The sequence below is a fragment of the Dermacentor silvarum genome, chromosome 2, assembly GCF_013339745.2.
Source record: "Dermacentor silvarum isolate Dsil-2018 chromosome 2, BIME_Dsil_1.4, whole genome shotgun sequence".
Classification (NCBI taxonomy): domain Eukaryota; kingdom Metazoa; phylum Arthropoda; class Arachnida; order Ixodida; family Ixodidae; genus Dermacentor; species Dermacentor silvarum.
The window spans coordinates 134614641-134632391 of record NC_051155.1 but is presented as its reverse complement, the minus strand read 5'-3'; the positions used below and the strand labels follow the sequence as shown (position 1 = coordinate 134632391).

The following is a 17751-nucleotide window of genomic DNA, read 5'->3' as shown; positions in this document are numbered from 1 at the left end:
CTCTAGTCCTAAGAAGGTGGCAAGTCGCAGCTGCCAAAAAATGACATCAAGGGTGCTATGCAGGATGCCCCGAGTTTGGCGAAACTCGGGATCTTCACGAGCTCTGGCGACGCCCCAAGATCAAAGAACAAATGATAACAAGACGAAGTTTGTCCATCGGCACGCCTCGAGTTTCATTGGTTAATCTAGATTCACTCTGGGTGGCTATTATCCCTTGGGCGTTGCCATATGGGCAGTCGACAAACTGGGGCTCACGTGATCATACGGTCGGTGCATGGTCGTGCCTTCTTTCACTTGTTTGTCGTTCCACCGAGTGCATTACAGGCACAAGCAAGTTATAAAATAAATTCATTAAGTACAATAATATTAGTCACATTAACGTGGGTTGTAAGCATTTTAATGTTTCCACTATGTACACGGAATGTGTATTAGACTAATTTGTATTTAAATACGTTTCGCGTTATGCCACGAGGAGACGCTCGCCCCCCTCTTTTTTCCGGATTCGATTGGCACGGCTCGATACGTGCTTGCTCTAGCATTTCCGAGCACCGATTGGTGTGCGCTTGCTTTTCTCACTGGGTTTCCAACAGATCGCTCGTTTCTCCTTTGCTCTAGATTGGATTGGTGCGGCTCGCTACGTGCTTGCGCTCCCATTTCCGAGCAGAGATTGGTGTGCGCCTGGTTTTCACACAGGGCTTTTAACAGATCGCTCGTTGCTCGCGCTAAAGAAAAGCTGCGAGTAGCGCGCGCATCCAGCTACAAGACGAAGTGAGCGTCGGCTAGCGCATAAGTGGTTTGCCGCGCGCTTACCGTGTAAGCACACAGGAATGCCGGAAAGCACACATACAAGGGTCAGAAAACTACGCTTTATTTTCTTTTACTTTGCGATACACCTCCATACTGGCAAGCGTCGAGCGATGGCTTCTAACAACCGCAGGAAAGAGTCTTTGTAGTGGCTAGCCCGAGCGATCCGTGGCTTCTAACAAACGCACGAAAGGGTCTTTGCAGCGCACGTGGATGTTGACTGCCACCACATGCATCCCAGGTGGGACTCCAGCATCGGTGCAGTTGCCCTGTACCCATCGCTGACGAGGAAGCGCTTCACTTTTTGACAATAACTTTCTTTTTTTTGCGTGTCAACGCCCGTGATGGGGTCCACAAAGTTCACGCTTTGGTTGACTGTCTACCAATGCGGATTGAGGCATAGCCCCGTTAGCATCCACTAAATTTGGGATACATTTGTATGCGGCCAATTCGTCACTATGAATAATGGTCCCCGGTGTAACATTGGTTGCAATAATGGCGCCTAGCGTCGCCGCCTTTCTTCGGTCGACTTTGAAAGTCGCAGCACCCCTCTGGTCGCGCAGAACATGCCGAAGACCCATGGGCCCCCAACTTTAACACCGCCGTAATTTTGGCGGCTGGCGGAAAGTTGTCGGCCGTCATTAGGCGGCCTCGATTGTATACTTTTGCTCGCCGCGAAGAAGGCACTCATCAATTTGCGCTATCTACCCGGGATACCAAGTGGAGGTCGCGCCAGCGGCTCGTCCCTCGCGACCTTACGGGGGTAGTTCGTCCTGTCGGCGATGGTGTGCTCCTATAGAGGAAACAAGTCGCCGGTCATCTCCTTCAACAGCCATATGTCTACGCTTTTGCTCACGCAGTACGTGAGCCAAATCATTTGCCGCCTGGACAGGTGGTCGTTCGGACGGCCGAGGCGGTGCGTTTTGGCGAAGTAACGTCCTTCGCCTCTCTGACCGTGCAGTGCAGCTTTACCGTGTAACTGCGAAAACTGATTTCGGCACCTGTTGCATCGGAAGGCAGCCCGGCTTCCATTCTGAGTCTTCCAATATAATGTGACCACTTCGCCTACTCAGGTTGGTTGGCCCGGGTTGAACCCCCGGTGCTCGCAGGTGCCCCAGTACTCCGATGACGACGCCGGACCTGGCGTGGGGCTAGGGCGCGGTGGACGAGCAGCGCTTGAAACAGGAGAGAGCCGAAGCGAAGCGATCGCACGAACTTTTCCTCCGCAGCCTAGTCACATCAGTCTGTGCTCGGAAAGCGTAATATGCCCACCACGCAGTCTCCGCAGACAAGGGCGTTCGCCTAACTCGTCACACAGCCAGCGCACTGACGTTTTGGAAAGGCAAAAACGACGCTGAAACTCTACGTCGGTCATGTAGCTGAAGGGGTCCAGATGGTCATATTGACGCTTGCCGCCGCTGGATGCGATGACACAGGCTGCTGCTGCCGCCCCCATGCTCCCGAGTTTAACTCGAGGGGGGTTTCGCGATGTACGAGTTTGGCCCGAGTTCGCGTGTCAATCAAAACCATAGGTCACGCCCCGAGCGAGGCATGTAACTCTTGTGCGCGCCCACCACGGTTGGGCCACGCCCAACTTATTTTTCGACAACAGCGACGTGGTGCGGAACTGAGAGGCATTAACAATCTTGACCGGCGAAATAAAACACGCACAACGCACTGTCATCGGTGATGTACTCAGCACCACTATAAAAAAAAAAAAAGTGTCGACTTTCGCTGCCTTATGCATATGTCTTCTTGGGCTGTGATGACCCCACAACACGGTTCATTGCCTGCGTTGTGGCTACGTAGAGCACAGCAAATAATTATCCGCACGTCACTGTAGCTGCTTGCAAGGCGTCGATGCGCCGTGGTGGACGACGATCTTGAGCAGTGCGTAGTGTTTTCCAACGACAACGTATCGCCGCTGTCATTTGAGATGGCTGCTCTGTCAATGATATAGTGCAGCAAACACGGTCAGCGGTCAGCGCAAACACACCCAGTGCAATGGCATTTTGTCATCACAAGCACGGCACACTAAACAATTGCAACACCTTCCTGTGTTCGAAGTCTAATTTCCTAACTGCACACAAGAGCCCTCACCCACCAAAATGCGATTGCTGCGCTGTCGTTACGATATCCATCTGCGATCGCTGTTAGCTCAGCAGCAGAGGCAATCGGCAAGCACATTGGAGTGAACAACACACTCAAATTCTGCGCACATGCGCACGGAGGCACCTTCAATGGGCAAGCGGTGACAAGTGACGAACTGTGTCGTTGGGCAGCACGCTCGTGTTCGCAATGCATCGCGGAGACTTCGCGCACGCAGATAAACTGGTGCATTTTCATTGTGCTGCGTCACTACGGACCCAGAATACCGCACAGCCATTTTGCAGCGACAGCCGTTGCTCCCGTCTCTATGGCTAAAGTGTCGTTTCAGTTGGTAAAGTGGCGGCCATAATAGCCGCCGCAGTGAAGCACCTGCGGTGAACAGCCATGCCGCAGCGCTGCGTTGCCATTCCCCTATTAGACAGGGAATGGGCAGATCGTTGTCATGACTGACTTTATCGAACATAGCACTGCAGCGCCCCTGGCGACTGCTCACCGCATGAACTCCCTCGTGCGTGTGACCCTCTAGAATGTATCCGCTTGTAAGCTTTCGCCTCACTGTCGCGACTCGTGGCAAAAAAGTACAAAATTTAATAATTCATTATATGTCCGTTTGTCATCACAAATTTACAGCATTCAAAACAAAAAAAAAAACGATACTTTAAGAAGTAAAATGTTGGTTATTTTATTTGTTGTATTTCAAAGTATTCGATTGAGGGAAAGTATAGGTGCAAGAATGCACCGCATGTGCCCTGTTCGCATTCGACGGAGGATAGAAAGATAATGCCCGAAAAAGGAGGCACGCCCTTGACGCGCCCGAGAAAGGCGTGGCAAGCGGCTCACGGCAAGTGTGCAGATAGACAGCGGGACAGTGACGGTATTGCTAAATTGCGATAATACGTTGATAACAATACGCGGCGCTGGCGCGTTTTGTTGTGCAGTCCTCTGTGCTTGAAGCCCGGCAGCACTGTGCCGCGCAGGGTGCGCTCATGTTGTCATACGTGGCTTTATCTCGACATTTCTTTTTGCCTGCTGTTCTTGCACGTTCCTTGCTATCTTCGTTCACTGACTGCCATCGAGCAAACTCGGGTAAAACTCGGGTGAACGAGAAACTCGGCGCATCCTGCATAGCACCCCAAGTCTAATTTTTAGATATGCAAGAGTAGTGGCGCATCAGGTTCCTCGGTCCTGCGGCAAATAATACGTTATGAAAAGCCTGAGCCTAAAACCAATGGAACCTCGTGCACGGCGTTCGTAAAAATCAGCATTTGCTCTAAGTAAAAGGCAATATAAGCAATGTTGCACAGAAGATACGGTTCTGCACACAAGCATTCCAATAGAGAATTCATTGCACTTGTTAGCGATGTGCAATTTTTAACAGCGAAGCTAGTTGAAATTGCACAACCTGATGTCAAACTAAAAACATACAAATCAATAGTAAGGCCAACTCAGGAATACGCAAGTATAATTTGGGATCCAAATCAGAAATATCTCATTGACGAGCTTGAGCGCGTCCAAAAAATGGCAGTGAGGTTTGTATTTTCCTGTTACCGAAGAACGCAGTGCGTAACAAAACTTCTTGCACGTGCAGAGCTGCTAACTTTGGCTGTTCGCAAAAAAATTGGCAGGCTTAATATATTTACCAGCTCTATCACAATGCATTCAATAATTTGGATTCCGGCTTATACTTGGGGCCGCCCGGTGGATGGTCAACACGTACTAACCACCCCTTTGCAGTTATGTCCTACGTGCCAAGAGTTGACGTCTATAAACATTCGTTTCTGCCTTAAACAATTATAGAATGGAATAACCTTGACCGACGCGTATTTGATAATACGTCTTCAATAGAAACTTTTGAAAAAGAGCTGGAACTGTGCTGTATTGATTGAACTTACCCTTCCCACCCTGTAACAGCCCTGAAGGGCTAACAGTATTCGAAAATAAAAAATAAGAATAAACCGTAAAAAGTGGCGCCTGCTGTCGCAATACCTCGCCGACCTATGGCGTCACTGCGTTGCCTAGCAACCACCTCACGGAGCGGCGTGTGCCTCGCCTCCTCTCCGTGCCGTGCACATGTTGCCTTAACATGGGACGTTAAGGAGAGGGAAGGAGAGCATGCGCTCGGCCAAGCGCGGCGCGCGCAATGCTCGGGAGAGGGAAAGAGAAAATAAGAGTGAGGTAGAGAGAAAAATAAATTGTAGCAGCACTAACGAGGCAACGCGCAAAGCTGCTGCCGACGGCGGTGGTGGTGGTGAAAAACATTTATTGAACTAGTTGCAGAGAGGTGATTGGGTTAGGGCCCTATTGGCCTCCTCCCCTCACAGTACTAGGTGGAGCCCCTGTTCCGGGGCCCCATTGGCAAGCAACGCCGCCCGCGTCCGTTGAACGAAGGCCTTTTGGGTCTTGAGGTCTTGACAGCCGAGCAGGGCCGCCTCCCAGTCCTCTCTGGTGGGATTGGGGTTGGGGGGGATAGATGGGTTTGAGTGGCACGCCCATACTATGTGGAAGGTGTCAGCCACCTCCCCACAGAACTGGCACGCACCGTCAAAGGATGGGTTGAAATGCTTCAGCACCGCCGGGCACAGTACAGTGTTGGTAAAAATTTTGATGAGGAGGCGCTCGTCAGCGCGATCCAGTCCCTTACAAGGGGCCGGGTAACGCCGGTGCTTCTCTTTATAGTAATCGGTGATTTCTTTGAATGAAAGGGCCAGATTGTCTGATTGGGAGTAGGCTTCCAAGGACAGGGAGACAGCCCGGGGAGAGAGTGCGCGGGCGGCCTGATCGGCCTGTTCGTTTCCCTGGAGTCCCTGGTGACTGGGGGCCCAAATCAGGTTACGCGGAGTTGGATCAAAGTATAGACAGCTAGATTGGAGTATGCGTCGGGCAAGCGGGGGTGCCCACCCCAGCTCGTAGTTCCGACAAGCCCCTCGCGAATCGGTGATGATGTGTCGACGTGGGATTAGTGAGGGCCAGAGCGATGGCAATCTCCTCCGCGTGTGTTGCGCTGTAGGCTTTTGCGCTGTAGCCCGTTAACTGTGTTAGTATTGTGTACGACTGCGGCCGTGTACCACACCCCGTGGTGTGGGCCGGCAACGTCCACGTAATACACGTGTTGTTGGTGACCATAGTGTCGCTGCAACGCTTTCGCGCGCGCCTGGCGACGACCGCTATGGTCTTCTCTGGACATGTTGCGGGGAAGGGGTCGGACCCGGAGGGCGCGTCTCCAGGGTTCTGGCACTCTCACCCTTTCCTCAATGTGGTAGTCGTGTTTGATGTGTAGCCGGTCCAAGAGGCGGCGACCGGACGGGGTCTGTGCAAGACGCGTGTATTGGTTGACTAAGTGGGCTTCTCGAAGCTCCCGGAAAGTATTCACCAAGCCCAGGGCCAGAAGTCTCTGGTTGGACGTGGTGATCGGGAGGTCGAGAGCCCGCTTGATGACTTTCCGGTGGATGACCTCCAATTGGTCATCATCGTGTTTGCGCAGGTGCAAGTAGGGGGTCGAGTAGAGGATTCTACTCGTTACGAAAGCATGGGCAAGCCGCAATGCATCCTTGCTTCGTAATCCGCCCCGCTTGTTGGAAACCCGGCGGACCATGCGGCCCACCTGGTCTCCCACCTTGCGAAGTTTGGCCAGGGTGGTGTCGGCCCTGCGTTGGTGGTGTATGAAGAGGCCAAGGACGCGGATTTCCTTGGCCTCCCGTATCGGCCCCGAGGGGAGAATGATGCGTAGCTGAGTTGTGTCCCGAGGGGAGGAACGTAGCTGCACAAATTCAGATTTAGCAAGGGCGCACTGGAGTCCGCAGTAGGTTGCGTAGTTGTCGACTACGGTTGCTGCTGCTTGCAGGCAGGACTCCATGTGGCCCAGGTTACCTTGCGTGGCCCAGATTGTGATATCATCCGCGTAAAGAGCGTGATGAATACCAGGCAGAGAAGCCAATTTGGAGGGAAGATGAAGCATGGCTAAATTGAAGAGGAGGGGAGACAGGACCGCGCCTTGAGGTGTTCCCCTCGAGCCGATTATGTATGGTCCGTGTTCCGCATCTTGTATGCGTATGTAGGCTTGGCGTTCTGTAAGAAATTGTCTTATGTAACTGAATGTTTTGTGGCCATAGTTGGTGTAACTGAGGTGGTCTAGGATTACTTCGTGCTTGACGTTGTCGAATGCGCCTTTAAGATCCAAGGCCAGGACCACCTTGTCATTGTGGGGACATTCGACAGGATCTAAGACGTCATGGTGGAGCTGCAGAAGTATATCCTGTGCTGACTTTTGAGGGCGGAAACCGAAGATGGTGTCCGCGAAAATGTGCTGTGTTTCGAGAAAGTCGGATAGTCTGTCTCGCACCATCGTCTCCATCAACTTGCCGACACAAGACGTGAGGGAGATGGGGCGAAGGTTCTCCACATCAATAGGTTTGCCGGGCTTCGGGATGAAGGTCACGAGAGCCGACTTCCAGTCGAGAGGGAGAGGAGTCTCACCGTCCCAAATGTTATTGATGTATCTGAGGAGCGCGGCGTACGCTTTGTCGGGAAGGTTAGCCAAGAGTTTGATCGTAACCTTGACGTGCCCGGGTGCAGTGCCACGCTTCATCTTGCTTAAGGCCGCCCGGAGGTCATGTAGCTGGAACGGGGTTTCCAGCTCCGTGTTCTCTTTGCCTGCATACGAGTACGCGGTTGTCCGGGGGTCCTTTGTGGTGCACAGGTATCGATCCCAGAGCGTATGCGCTAGCTGTGTTGTCGTTCCTGTAAAGTTGTGCATGACCCTATGTAAGTGGCGTTGGGTTTCCGTGCGTGTTTGTGTTGGATCGATGAGAGCGCGGAACAGGCGCCACGTGTTGCGGCCAGACATCTGGCGCGCAGCCGCGTTGCACCGGTCCACCCAGTTAGTGTCGGCTAGCTGAGCGGCATATTCCGCGGCCTGCTGTGTGAGTTCGAGGATGCGCTTCTTGAGGCGTCTGTTATGTTTCTGTTTCCTCCATCGTTTGGTGAGGCTGCGGCGGGCCTCCCAAAGATGAAGGAGGTGATTGTCCACGTCCATTTGTGTGTCCGTGAGCTGTATCTGCTTTTCGTGTTGTCTGAGTGTCGACGTGAGCGATTTGGACCAGGCGTCGTAGCCCGACTGGATGGGGTCTACGATAGGTATAGAGACGTGCGGAAAGTCGTCCAGTCCGGCACACGAGCTTGTGTTAGTGAGCGTTTCAGGGGACGCATGCAGATGGTTGTGTTGATTATACAGTGATCACTACCGAGAGTGTCCTCTGTATTCAGCCAGTCGGCATGGCGTATGTTGCGTGTAATTGTGAGGGCCGGGCAAGTGTCTCGTTGAATTGCCTACACTCGTTTGCCTACACGTGTTGGGTTGGCGGGGTCAGTGTGGAGGGTGAGTCCAAGTGTGGAAAGAAGTTCCGCAAGCTTCCTCCCACGCGTGTCCTCCCGGGGGTACCCCCAGAGCCTGCTCGGGGCGTTGAAATCGCCGACGATCAGGAGGGGATCCCTTCCCGCTACCTGCATGGCTTGCGTGAAAATTTCGCTGAACGTAACGCTCTTAAGTTTCGGGGGGCAGTAAATGTTCAGAATGTGTACAGGTGGGTCAGACCGCTTTAGAGGCAGCACCGACACCATCGTGTACGAGAAAGGCGGTGTTGTGGGGAGTGTGACCTCCTGCGCAGTATATTGCTTGTGAACAAGTATACATGTCTGCGGGTTGTGTTGAAATGTAGTGTAGTTGGTGAGTTTGACGCCGGCGCCGGGTTCCTGAAGGGCAACCACGGCGACGAGGAACTCAAGGGTCTCAAGGTAGAGGCGGAGATGAGCCCGCTTCTTGCGGTCCTTGAGACCCCTGAAGTTACACTGTGTTAGTGTAAGCGGCTGAGTTGCTCTGCCGACGGCGCCCTCGTTCTCCGTTTCCTGCGTTCGCACCGGGGAAACGCGGGCGGCGTCGGCAGCAGCTCGGCAGATTTCGACCAGCCACGCCCCGGCATGTGTGGAGGCGCAGCTTGATCATGACGTCACCGGGGAGATAAAGCTCTGAGCCGCCGCGACGGCGGGCTGCACAACTCTCGTTGATTCTGTGGCGAGTACATTTAGCCTTGACAAGGGGCGACCAAAGAAGATCCGGACACCCGAAGAAGCCGCTCATCTTGAAGCGCGCCGCACAGCCAAGCGAGAATCTTCGCTTCGCCAGCGAGCCGATTCGGAATAGAGCACTGCATGGGCTCGGGCTTACCCGAAAGCCCGGGCCCGGCCCCGCCCGTGGGCTGGGCCGGGCCGGGTAGAGCAGTTTTTTCATGGGCTTGGGCCGGGCTCGGGCACGGCATGTGCTTTTCGACCCGGACCGGGCCGGGCTTGGGGTTTTTGATGTGGGCTCGGGCCGGGCTCGTACTTTATAATGGTGTGCATGTAACGCGCAGCGAGTTGTCCTCGCGCATCTCGACTCTGAAAAACATGTCTTACTCGGTCTCGGGCCGGGCTCGGGCCGGGCTCGGGCCGGGCTCACGCCTAAGATAAAGGGGTGGCGGGCAGGGCCGGGCGGGTAACGTAGAATATTTACGGGCCCAGGCCGGGCCCGGCTCTAACTATAAAACCTTTGGTCGGGCTTGGGCGGCAGCCTAACGTAAAAAAATCGGCCCGTGCAGTGCTCTAATGCGCAATACCATGCCTAGCAGCGCTTAGCATTTCCTAGCAAAACTTAGCCAAACCTAGTAGAAGCTGGAAGAAGCTAGGCCGATCACCAGATCCACTGTATACTCCAGCCTTGCACCACTAGTGCAAGCTGCCCACTTTGTTTATGGCACGAATGCTATTATGCGTGTTAATCGTCATGAGTGACATATCTGAAGTTCAGTAGCGAAATGTATATGAATGTGCATGTTCTCTTTGTGTGACTTATATCACAGGCTCTTGCTGCGTTTCCTTACGCTGTAGCCATGGCCGCTACTAACGACGACGGAGAGTTCGACTGCATGACCGCGGTTCGGACGGTATTCAGTGAAGACCCGCCCAGCATCGTCTATGAGTCTTTACTCAAGGGCCACAACGCTGAAAAAAAGTGAGCTGCTATAAAATGAACACCCAATTACCAGTTGCGTGATGTTGTGAACAAAAATTTTCAACGTATGATTAAAGAATAGGCGTAACCCTGGACGCTCTATTTGCTATGGCTTGAACAAGAGGAAGACGAGTGTAAGGTATTTATGACAGGTGAGGGTGAGAAAAAGTAGTGCAGATGCCAGAGCTTGATAACATTTTATTATTGCGGTGAGAATTATTTGAGAACTTCACCCAGTTTGTGGTTCTGCCTCTCAGTCTGTCGGTCTGTCGGTCCGCGTGCTACCATTTTCTCGCCAACTTTGGTCCCTGGTTAGTCCATGGTCGTATGAGTAAAGGATCGAGATCCTGTGCTCTGGTAACTGTGTTTGAAACCATCTGCCGGCAAAACCTTGGTTTAATAGGTATGTGCCAGTCTTCAATGAACCTCTTTGATGCCAACTTTGGTCCCTGGGTATGTGGCACAGGGCATGTGTCACTCTTTACTTAACCTCTTTCACGACAACTTAGGTCGCAGGGTATGTGCCGCTCTTCAATGAACCTCTTTGATGCCATCTTTGGTGACTGTGGCGCTCATTTCAGATGTTCAAGGGAGGTTCGCCGCAATCCGCATTGTACAAGTTGCTGAGAGTCAGTTCAAAACTTCAACACGCCTCGGACAAAAATCCCAGGCTTTCGCTATTGAAAGAACTATCGAACGTTCTGACCGACAGAGGGGATCGTACCATTGGATGCTCTAAAGTATAATTTTGTGCCGTTAACTTCAAGTGGATGTTGAGTGCATATGTTTGTTTTCTGCATGCAAACAGATATACTCAGTAGGTGAAGACACAGCCAGCTGTGCACGAACCCCTATATTTTTTAGATAATGCTTATTTGGCACTGCTTTCACGACTTTTCTCTTGGTGCCTAGCCCCAATGGAGGTCAGATAAATATTGCAACCTACAGAAATTGCCCTTATTCCCGTTTATCGAGTACATAAAATTATCGCAAAACCAGGGTTTACTGGGCTATGTATATAAAAAATACTCATTTATCCCCAGATGTACAGCGGAAGTTCTTATTAATTGAACCTGTGCATGGCCTAAATATTAGTATGTGGCACCTACATGTGGCCTTAAATGACAGCTTTACTGCCCATAATTGGCGCCTAAAGAACATTTTTAGTGCCTGAACATCCGGCCTCTACTTAACAATGATCCCTCTCAGCGATAGCAGAACTAGAAAGCTAGAGCTTGTCACAACCGTGATTTGATAAGTATGCGTCTTCACAAACACACTTATTCTTCTGTGTTTATATCTAGTGGTACCAGAACCCAGTGGTACCAGATGTCTAGTGGTACCAGCTGTTGCGCGTATGTGCGAGCCGTAGTTAGGCGACATATTTTATTGGTAGAAAAACTTTTAGTGAACTGGGCTTTGAAGAAGCGATAATGATGGTGGCAGCAAATCTTCAACGCCACATATTTACCGAAAATCTTATAATGCAGGGCTTCGACCTTCCTTAGTGTTGTAGTTTCCTCAGATTAAGTCTGCATTGGGTTTTGATTTAATGAAGGCAATTTCGGGCTGAAATCATCATGCCTTAAACTCTGAAATAGTTACAGTAATGTCCACTTCCAGTAGTGCCATTCTAATTCCTGTAAGTACAGTCCCCATGGATTGATTGAATGAATGACAAACTTTATTTCGTGAGCTTTCCCGCGCATGCGCCGGATGGAAGTGGTTCTCACTTCACGGGAATCCATATGCTGTTCTCGCCGCCTGGTCTCTGGTTACGAGCGAAAGGGCGGGGCTGGACAGCAAGATCTTCCATCGCTCTCTAAGGGGTTGGATGGGTAGGAGGATCACGTTGGGGTTAGGATTGGTGCGGAGTGGTGGGTGTTGTTAGCTAAATTTGCATTCTGCTATCATGTGTTGGAGTGTACCTGGCTCATGACACACGGGGCATTCTTGCCCGTACTGGCTAGGGTACATGCGGTTTAGTATTCCGGGGTACGGGAAACGACTCTCTATGGATCTGCCTATATGTTTTCTGCTGCTCCCTCGTTAACTTGAGGTGTGGCACGGGGAAGCTCTGTCTCCCGTTTCTGTAATAATCCACTATGTCTTTGTACGTGACCAGTGGTTGGCTGTTTGCGTTCTCCTCTTTCCTCTCTGCGGCTGTGGCCCGGTGTGACAGCGCTCGGGCCTGCTGGTGGGCAAACTCATTGCCCTCCATTGCGAAGTAGGCCGGAACCCAGGTTAATTCTATATCTTCCCCTTTCGGGGTTCGTTGCCTTTGAGCGCCCGAAGCACCAACCGGGACACCCAGCCCGACTGGAAGCTTTTATAGGCTTGTTGCGAGTCTGTCACCACTCAGGTCCTGCCTTGTATAGGGAGGGCCAGGGCAACTGCCAGCTCTTCTGCTTCGACGACGTCGTTTGTTTTTACCGTCGCGCACGTTAGCAGCTTTTCTTTGGTTGTCACCGTTACGATCACCCAGCTTTTTCCTCTGTCTTTAATTGGAGGCGTCTGTGAAGATTACCCCCTTTTGCCCAGCCAGCAGCCTGCTGTAAGCCCTTGCTCTGGCCTCCCGTCTGCCGCTGTGGTGTGCTGGGATTATGTTCTTGGGGAGTGGTTTTACCTTGATGGCTTCTAGATAGACGTCTGATAGGTGTCCTTGCTTCGTCTGTCTCGTCTCCTCACAGCCGATCTTCTTCAGGACTCTTCTGCCGGCCTTCGTTTGACTTAGGCGATGCTTCTGGCTGGAGAGGTGGCCCTCGATGAGTTCTTCCACCGTGTTATGCCGGTCCAACCTCATGAGTTTGTCCGTGGAGGCACTCATTGGGACTTCGATGGATTGCTTGATTGCTTTTTGGATTATCACGTCGATCTGGTAGCTTTCGACCGTGCCAGCAGGAGATACGGTACCATGTACGTAATTCGGGAAGCCACGAAGGCCTGTACGAGCCTCAGGGTGTCATTCTCTTTCATTCCTCTACCTCTCGTCGCCACTCTGCGGAGCATGTGCAGTATTTGTTCCGTCGTGTGCTTTAGCTTTCCAACAGACGCTTTCACCTTGTTTGCTTGTATCACCAGTCTCAGGATCTTGACATTGGGGTACGGCAAAATGTCTTCGTCAAGCACAACTCTAATGTCTTCCTTGAGTCTTTTCGGCGCCCGCTGCCAGACTACCACCAGTTGCGACTTTTGTGGCGAGCATCTTAGACCATGGGTAGAGGCCGCATGCAATGAAGGTGGTTACTGCGGTTAATTGTATTTGTGGCTTTGAGCGATTTCGCAAGAAGTTTATGGTTTAATCAGGTATAACGGCAAAAATATTACAAGTAGCATCTCACACTGGGTTTTTTAGAATTAGACAATATTCTCGGTTGTGCCAATCGCAATTGTGACTTTTCTGCCAAAGATCAGGCCTTCTTGTTACGTCGATTAAAAAGTTCAGATATTGTAATAAGTAGACTATGCTGCTCAAATCAAACATTCTTTAAAAGTTAAAATTCAGGAATTGTTTGGTGCGTCTCTTCAGCGATGGAGGCCAAAGACTGCGCTAAAGTGTAGTTTAAGTGTGTATCATTTAGGTTATAATTAAGGTTTTCATGTGACTAGAAGTACTTTTGTTTGTACTCCCCTTATCAATAAAATGAAATCAAGTTACAACTTTTGATTTCCGTTTATTTGTATTGTGTGTTCACTACAAACCATTTAATTACAACCATTTGTACTTTCATTTTATTATTTCCTAGGCCAGTAACCAACAAAATGCAGGAGCAGTGACCACTTTGCGAGCCTAGCGGGCTTCGTAATGTTTCGGTGTTAATATCTTCTTACTAAGCTTCGTCCGTGGAAACTGTACTTCAAGTTTCGTGACGCTGGATATCTTCCGCACTTCAATAAACTTCTTTCACGCCATAAGCATTCGAGAAATGCTTATGATAACTTAAGTTACCTACCATCCAGTTGATATCTGTACGCTTGAACACCTGCACATGTTAAGTTGTGGCCTTTCCTTATAAATGCCAATAGAGCAGATGCGTATCTGGTATCAGTTCCATACAAGTACAGAAGAAAATCAATATGTAGGAAACGCAAAAAACTTCAGAAAACTGTACAAGAATGCAAACGATGGGCAAATATGTGCATAAAAATTCATAATATATACAAAAATATTGTCAAAAATTCACCGAATCACGAACGGAAGAAATCGAGAAACGCTATTAGTGTTTCAGCAAAACCTAAAACATTGAAGAGTTTTACATATAACCTTCGAAGCTCATTAAAAGAGATCATTTCTACATCTGTGCCATTTTTGTCCAACTTATTTAACAAGTTAGGTAAAGGTAACCATAGCATTTGCTTGTCATAGGTTGAGCGGCATTTGTCAGCTTTCCATGTTTCGGGAGAGCGTGTGTGGCATGTAGGGGAATTTTTTTTCAACCTCAACAGTGATTTGAGAAGGTACTTTTTCTTATTTGTTTCCAGCTTGTGTTGTCGAAGGAAATTGATTACCATGGTATAGAAAACTAAAAGCGAAAGTAAGATTTTTGCTGCAATAGGATGATGAGAGATGGACGAAATTAGGCAGCAAGGCTGAGGGACAGTAAAAAGACGAAAATTTCGAAGCTTTAAAGGCGAAGGCGAGGCGATGACGAGACTAAAGTGTGGAGAGCAAGGCAAAAAAAAAAAAAAAAGAGAGGGAAACAGGGCACTTTATCAGCTGTTGACAGTTGAAAACAGTGCGTAGCGCTGGTCATTATCATCTTTTAGTGTGTCGTAATCGTTCTTAATTGTACGTAAAAGCGATATGGGTCATTTAGGTGACCTTTGAGTGACGACATTGATATACTACACTGCGTGGAATGGACGGCAAAAGAGATAACCGAAAAATTGTTCATGGTCAAGTGACCGAAATATAGATGAGCAACAAAATAAAAGCGGAAGGAACATCTGTTAGGTATCTAGCAGTGAAGCTGTAAACTGGGAACTCGCAGAATGCGGAATAATACAATACACAGAGTATGCGAACTTGTGCTTTTTGATCAATTTGGCCTCACTTGCATTAGGAATTACGGTCAAATATACGTGCTTACAAGAAAAAGCTAAGCTTATTAGTCTGATGGACTGTTCTGGAAAATTAACAATAAAGAAGAAGTGCATGCTGAATTTTGAATTTTAAGCAACTACCCAGGCATACAATGCATAGGTATGGAAGGAAACCAACAGCAGACGTATAGCTAATAAGTGCTTTCTTTCATCTTTAGCAAGTACGTGACCGCGCGCAGTAATATTGAATATTAGAAAACATCGGGCCTCCGTCATTGCAATGTTCCGTACTTTGTCCTGTGCATTTGACTTCAACTGGCAGTGCAATTATATCTGATCTTGATTACAGCCGCACTATCACCTACCACATCAAGCCTGGCCCGACGTCTGACACAACAGAGTTCACTGTCAACAATGGTAAATATTGCGTTATTGTAGTTGCATGCAAGCGTATGTAAATAAATTCCTATTCTTTTTTATTGAAAACAGCTTGCGAAGCAAAATAAATCACACCAACGTTATGCAGAATCAAATGTTCAAGCTTTCATTGGGTGTCGTTGTAGTAGTATAATCACGTCGTATACCAAAGTATAACCAATATTAAAACAATAACATTCCACTGACTCTAAGGGGAATATGATTACAGAAATAATAACCGCTTGTGCCCAATCGAAGAAGAAAAAATTCTGCTGAGACACTTAAGACTGCTCACGTGTGAGAATGAGAAAGCATTATAATCGCTTAGGTGAATGAGATGTTTTCGATTTACGTTTTCGACATGCATTAGAGTTCCTTCTGCTGAATCGGTGTGCTTGTTTATGTCCACAGACCGGAAACATTCGGACCATTTTGCTGCAGAACGATGAATTTTTGGTGTTCTCTTGTTTTTTTTCCTGAGGAACGCTTCCGTGGGCGACCACGTTTCACAGCTTCCTCTGAGGTAGGCCCTTCAAAGAGCATCCCAGTAGACACAGCACCGATGAAATCCGAAGAGCAAGTGACGCGCGGGAGGCAGCAATGTGACGTATGAGATGACGCACGCACTAGGCACACCTCATTTTATAGACTCATGATTTCTCGTCGAGTAGACGTCCTCGTCGCATCGCAGTAGACACAGTGCCGATGAAATCCGAAGAACAAGTGACACGTGGGAGGTAGTGGCGGAAGCAGTGAGGTGACGTGTGCGCACGCACTAGGCCCAACTTTAGTCACCCATAACCTTGGCGCCACCGCGGCGCCAGGGTCGTCTCCCACGCCAGAGGCCCGGGTTCGATTACCACCCAGACGGAAATGTACAGAATTTTCTTTTCAATTCCATTAATTGACATTGTTTCCAGAAACCTACCTGACAAATTTGACGTCAGTCCGAGCATTTTTGACGGGTGTTAACTCTTCGCGCCGTCGGCCATTTTTGGTACCATCTTTCAGTAACGCCGCCGACTACAACGTCGGATTTTCACGTAATGGGGCATACAATGCTTTGGCATTAACAAAAATTTGCAGAAAAAACAAATATTCTGTGTTTTACGTGCCAGAACCATGGTCTGTTTATCACGCAGGCCGTAGAGGCGATTCCGGATTCATTTCGATCATTTCGTATTGTTAAACGTGCACCTAAATCCGGCAGATCACACCTCTGATGTGTATCCGTGTAAGCGAAGCTTTCTTAGTTTTAGGGGAATGGTGCATATGTGGAAACACGTTACGTGGTGTGTACATAGGGCAGGTATTTTTATTTACACATAAAGACATTTCCCCGGTTTCGGAACTTTGCGTGATTGCGCATGATATCGGTCCATGTACGACAAAGTGAGACACGTACATAATGGCTTACACGTTGAGAATTCGTGCAATGAAAACGGATTGCAATGTCCGCCGAATGTCGACATAGGTTTTGGGTCGTCCAATAGTGACGAGTTATAGAGAAATGCCACTGCCCTTGCTGCAGGGGAAAGGCCCCATGCTGACAATTTCCACGCCATCAAATCGCTTGGTACAACGCGCATGCCTCATAAACCACGATAGTGAATTAAGAACACATGTAGTGCAAAAACTTTAGAGAAACGCTTCATTCGACCACGGCTGAGTAGATATTCGTATGAGGTAAGGGACGGGGAAAGGGTGCAGGATGTGTGGCCAAAATTAGGACCAAAATGAGCTGATGTAAGACTATATATAATGTGGCACGATTTACATGGGTGATGAGAGCGTGGCATCTTGACGTCAGTGTGACCTGCGCTGTAGACTACAGTTTGACCAACTAACACGATGTTTTAAGGTGGAATATGCTTTAATCCTTTGTTTTAGCGCCTGATTGGTTATAGATGCATTTAAACCTTTTGTTTTAAACATCACGCAGATTTCGAGAATACGTTACAAGCCCACTTCCTCTTCTCGAACTACAAAGACTGCATTATCATGGAACTTCCCATCTATGACAAGCAAGGTAATGCGATAAGCGCCTTTATCGATTTCAGTGTACTGGAACGAGGCACCGGCTGTAGTCGATTGTACATAAGCGCAGGGGAGATGTCATTGTAAGCTGACTGACCGCCTGTTTATTGTTTAATATCAGCTGACGCTATTGGACGCTGGTTGGTGTAAAATGCATAATATAATTTTATTGTACCACGCATTAGGGCTAATTTATACCTTAGGCGCATACGAGGTGCATTCACGACGTATGCGTTTGCAATTCAAACGTGTTGCCACCCTACGTATACGTGTCAATATCACGAGGCATGGCAACAACA

The 17751-nt window shown here is 49.3% G+C and overlaps 1 protein-coding gene across 1 annotated transcript in view; it reads left to right on the top strand.

Moving 5' to 3' along the window:
• LOC125943156 (uncharacterized) overlaps nucleotides 1–17751 on the top strand; it is a 33804-nt gene that overhangs the window by 10604 nt on the left and 5449 nt on the right. The window contains exons 2-4 of the mRNA XM_049661622.1: nucleotides 9804–9955; nucleotides 15348–15415; nucleotides 17358–17444. Of these exons, the coding sequence (XP_049517579.1) occupies nucleotides 9804–9955; nucleotides 15348–15415; nucleotides 17358–17444 (307 nt within the window). The remainder of the gene's footprint in view (nucleotides 1–9803; nucleotides 9956–15347; nucleotides 15416–17357; nucleotides 17445–17751) is intronic.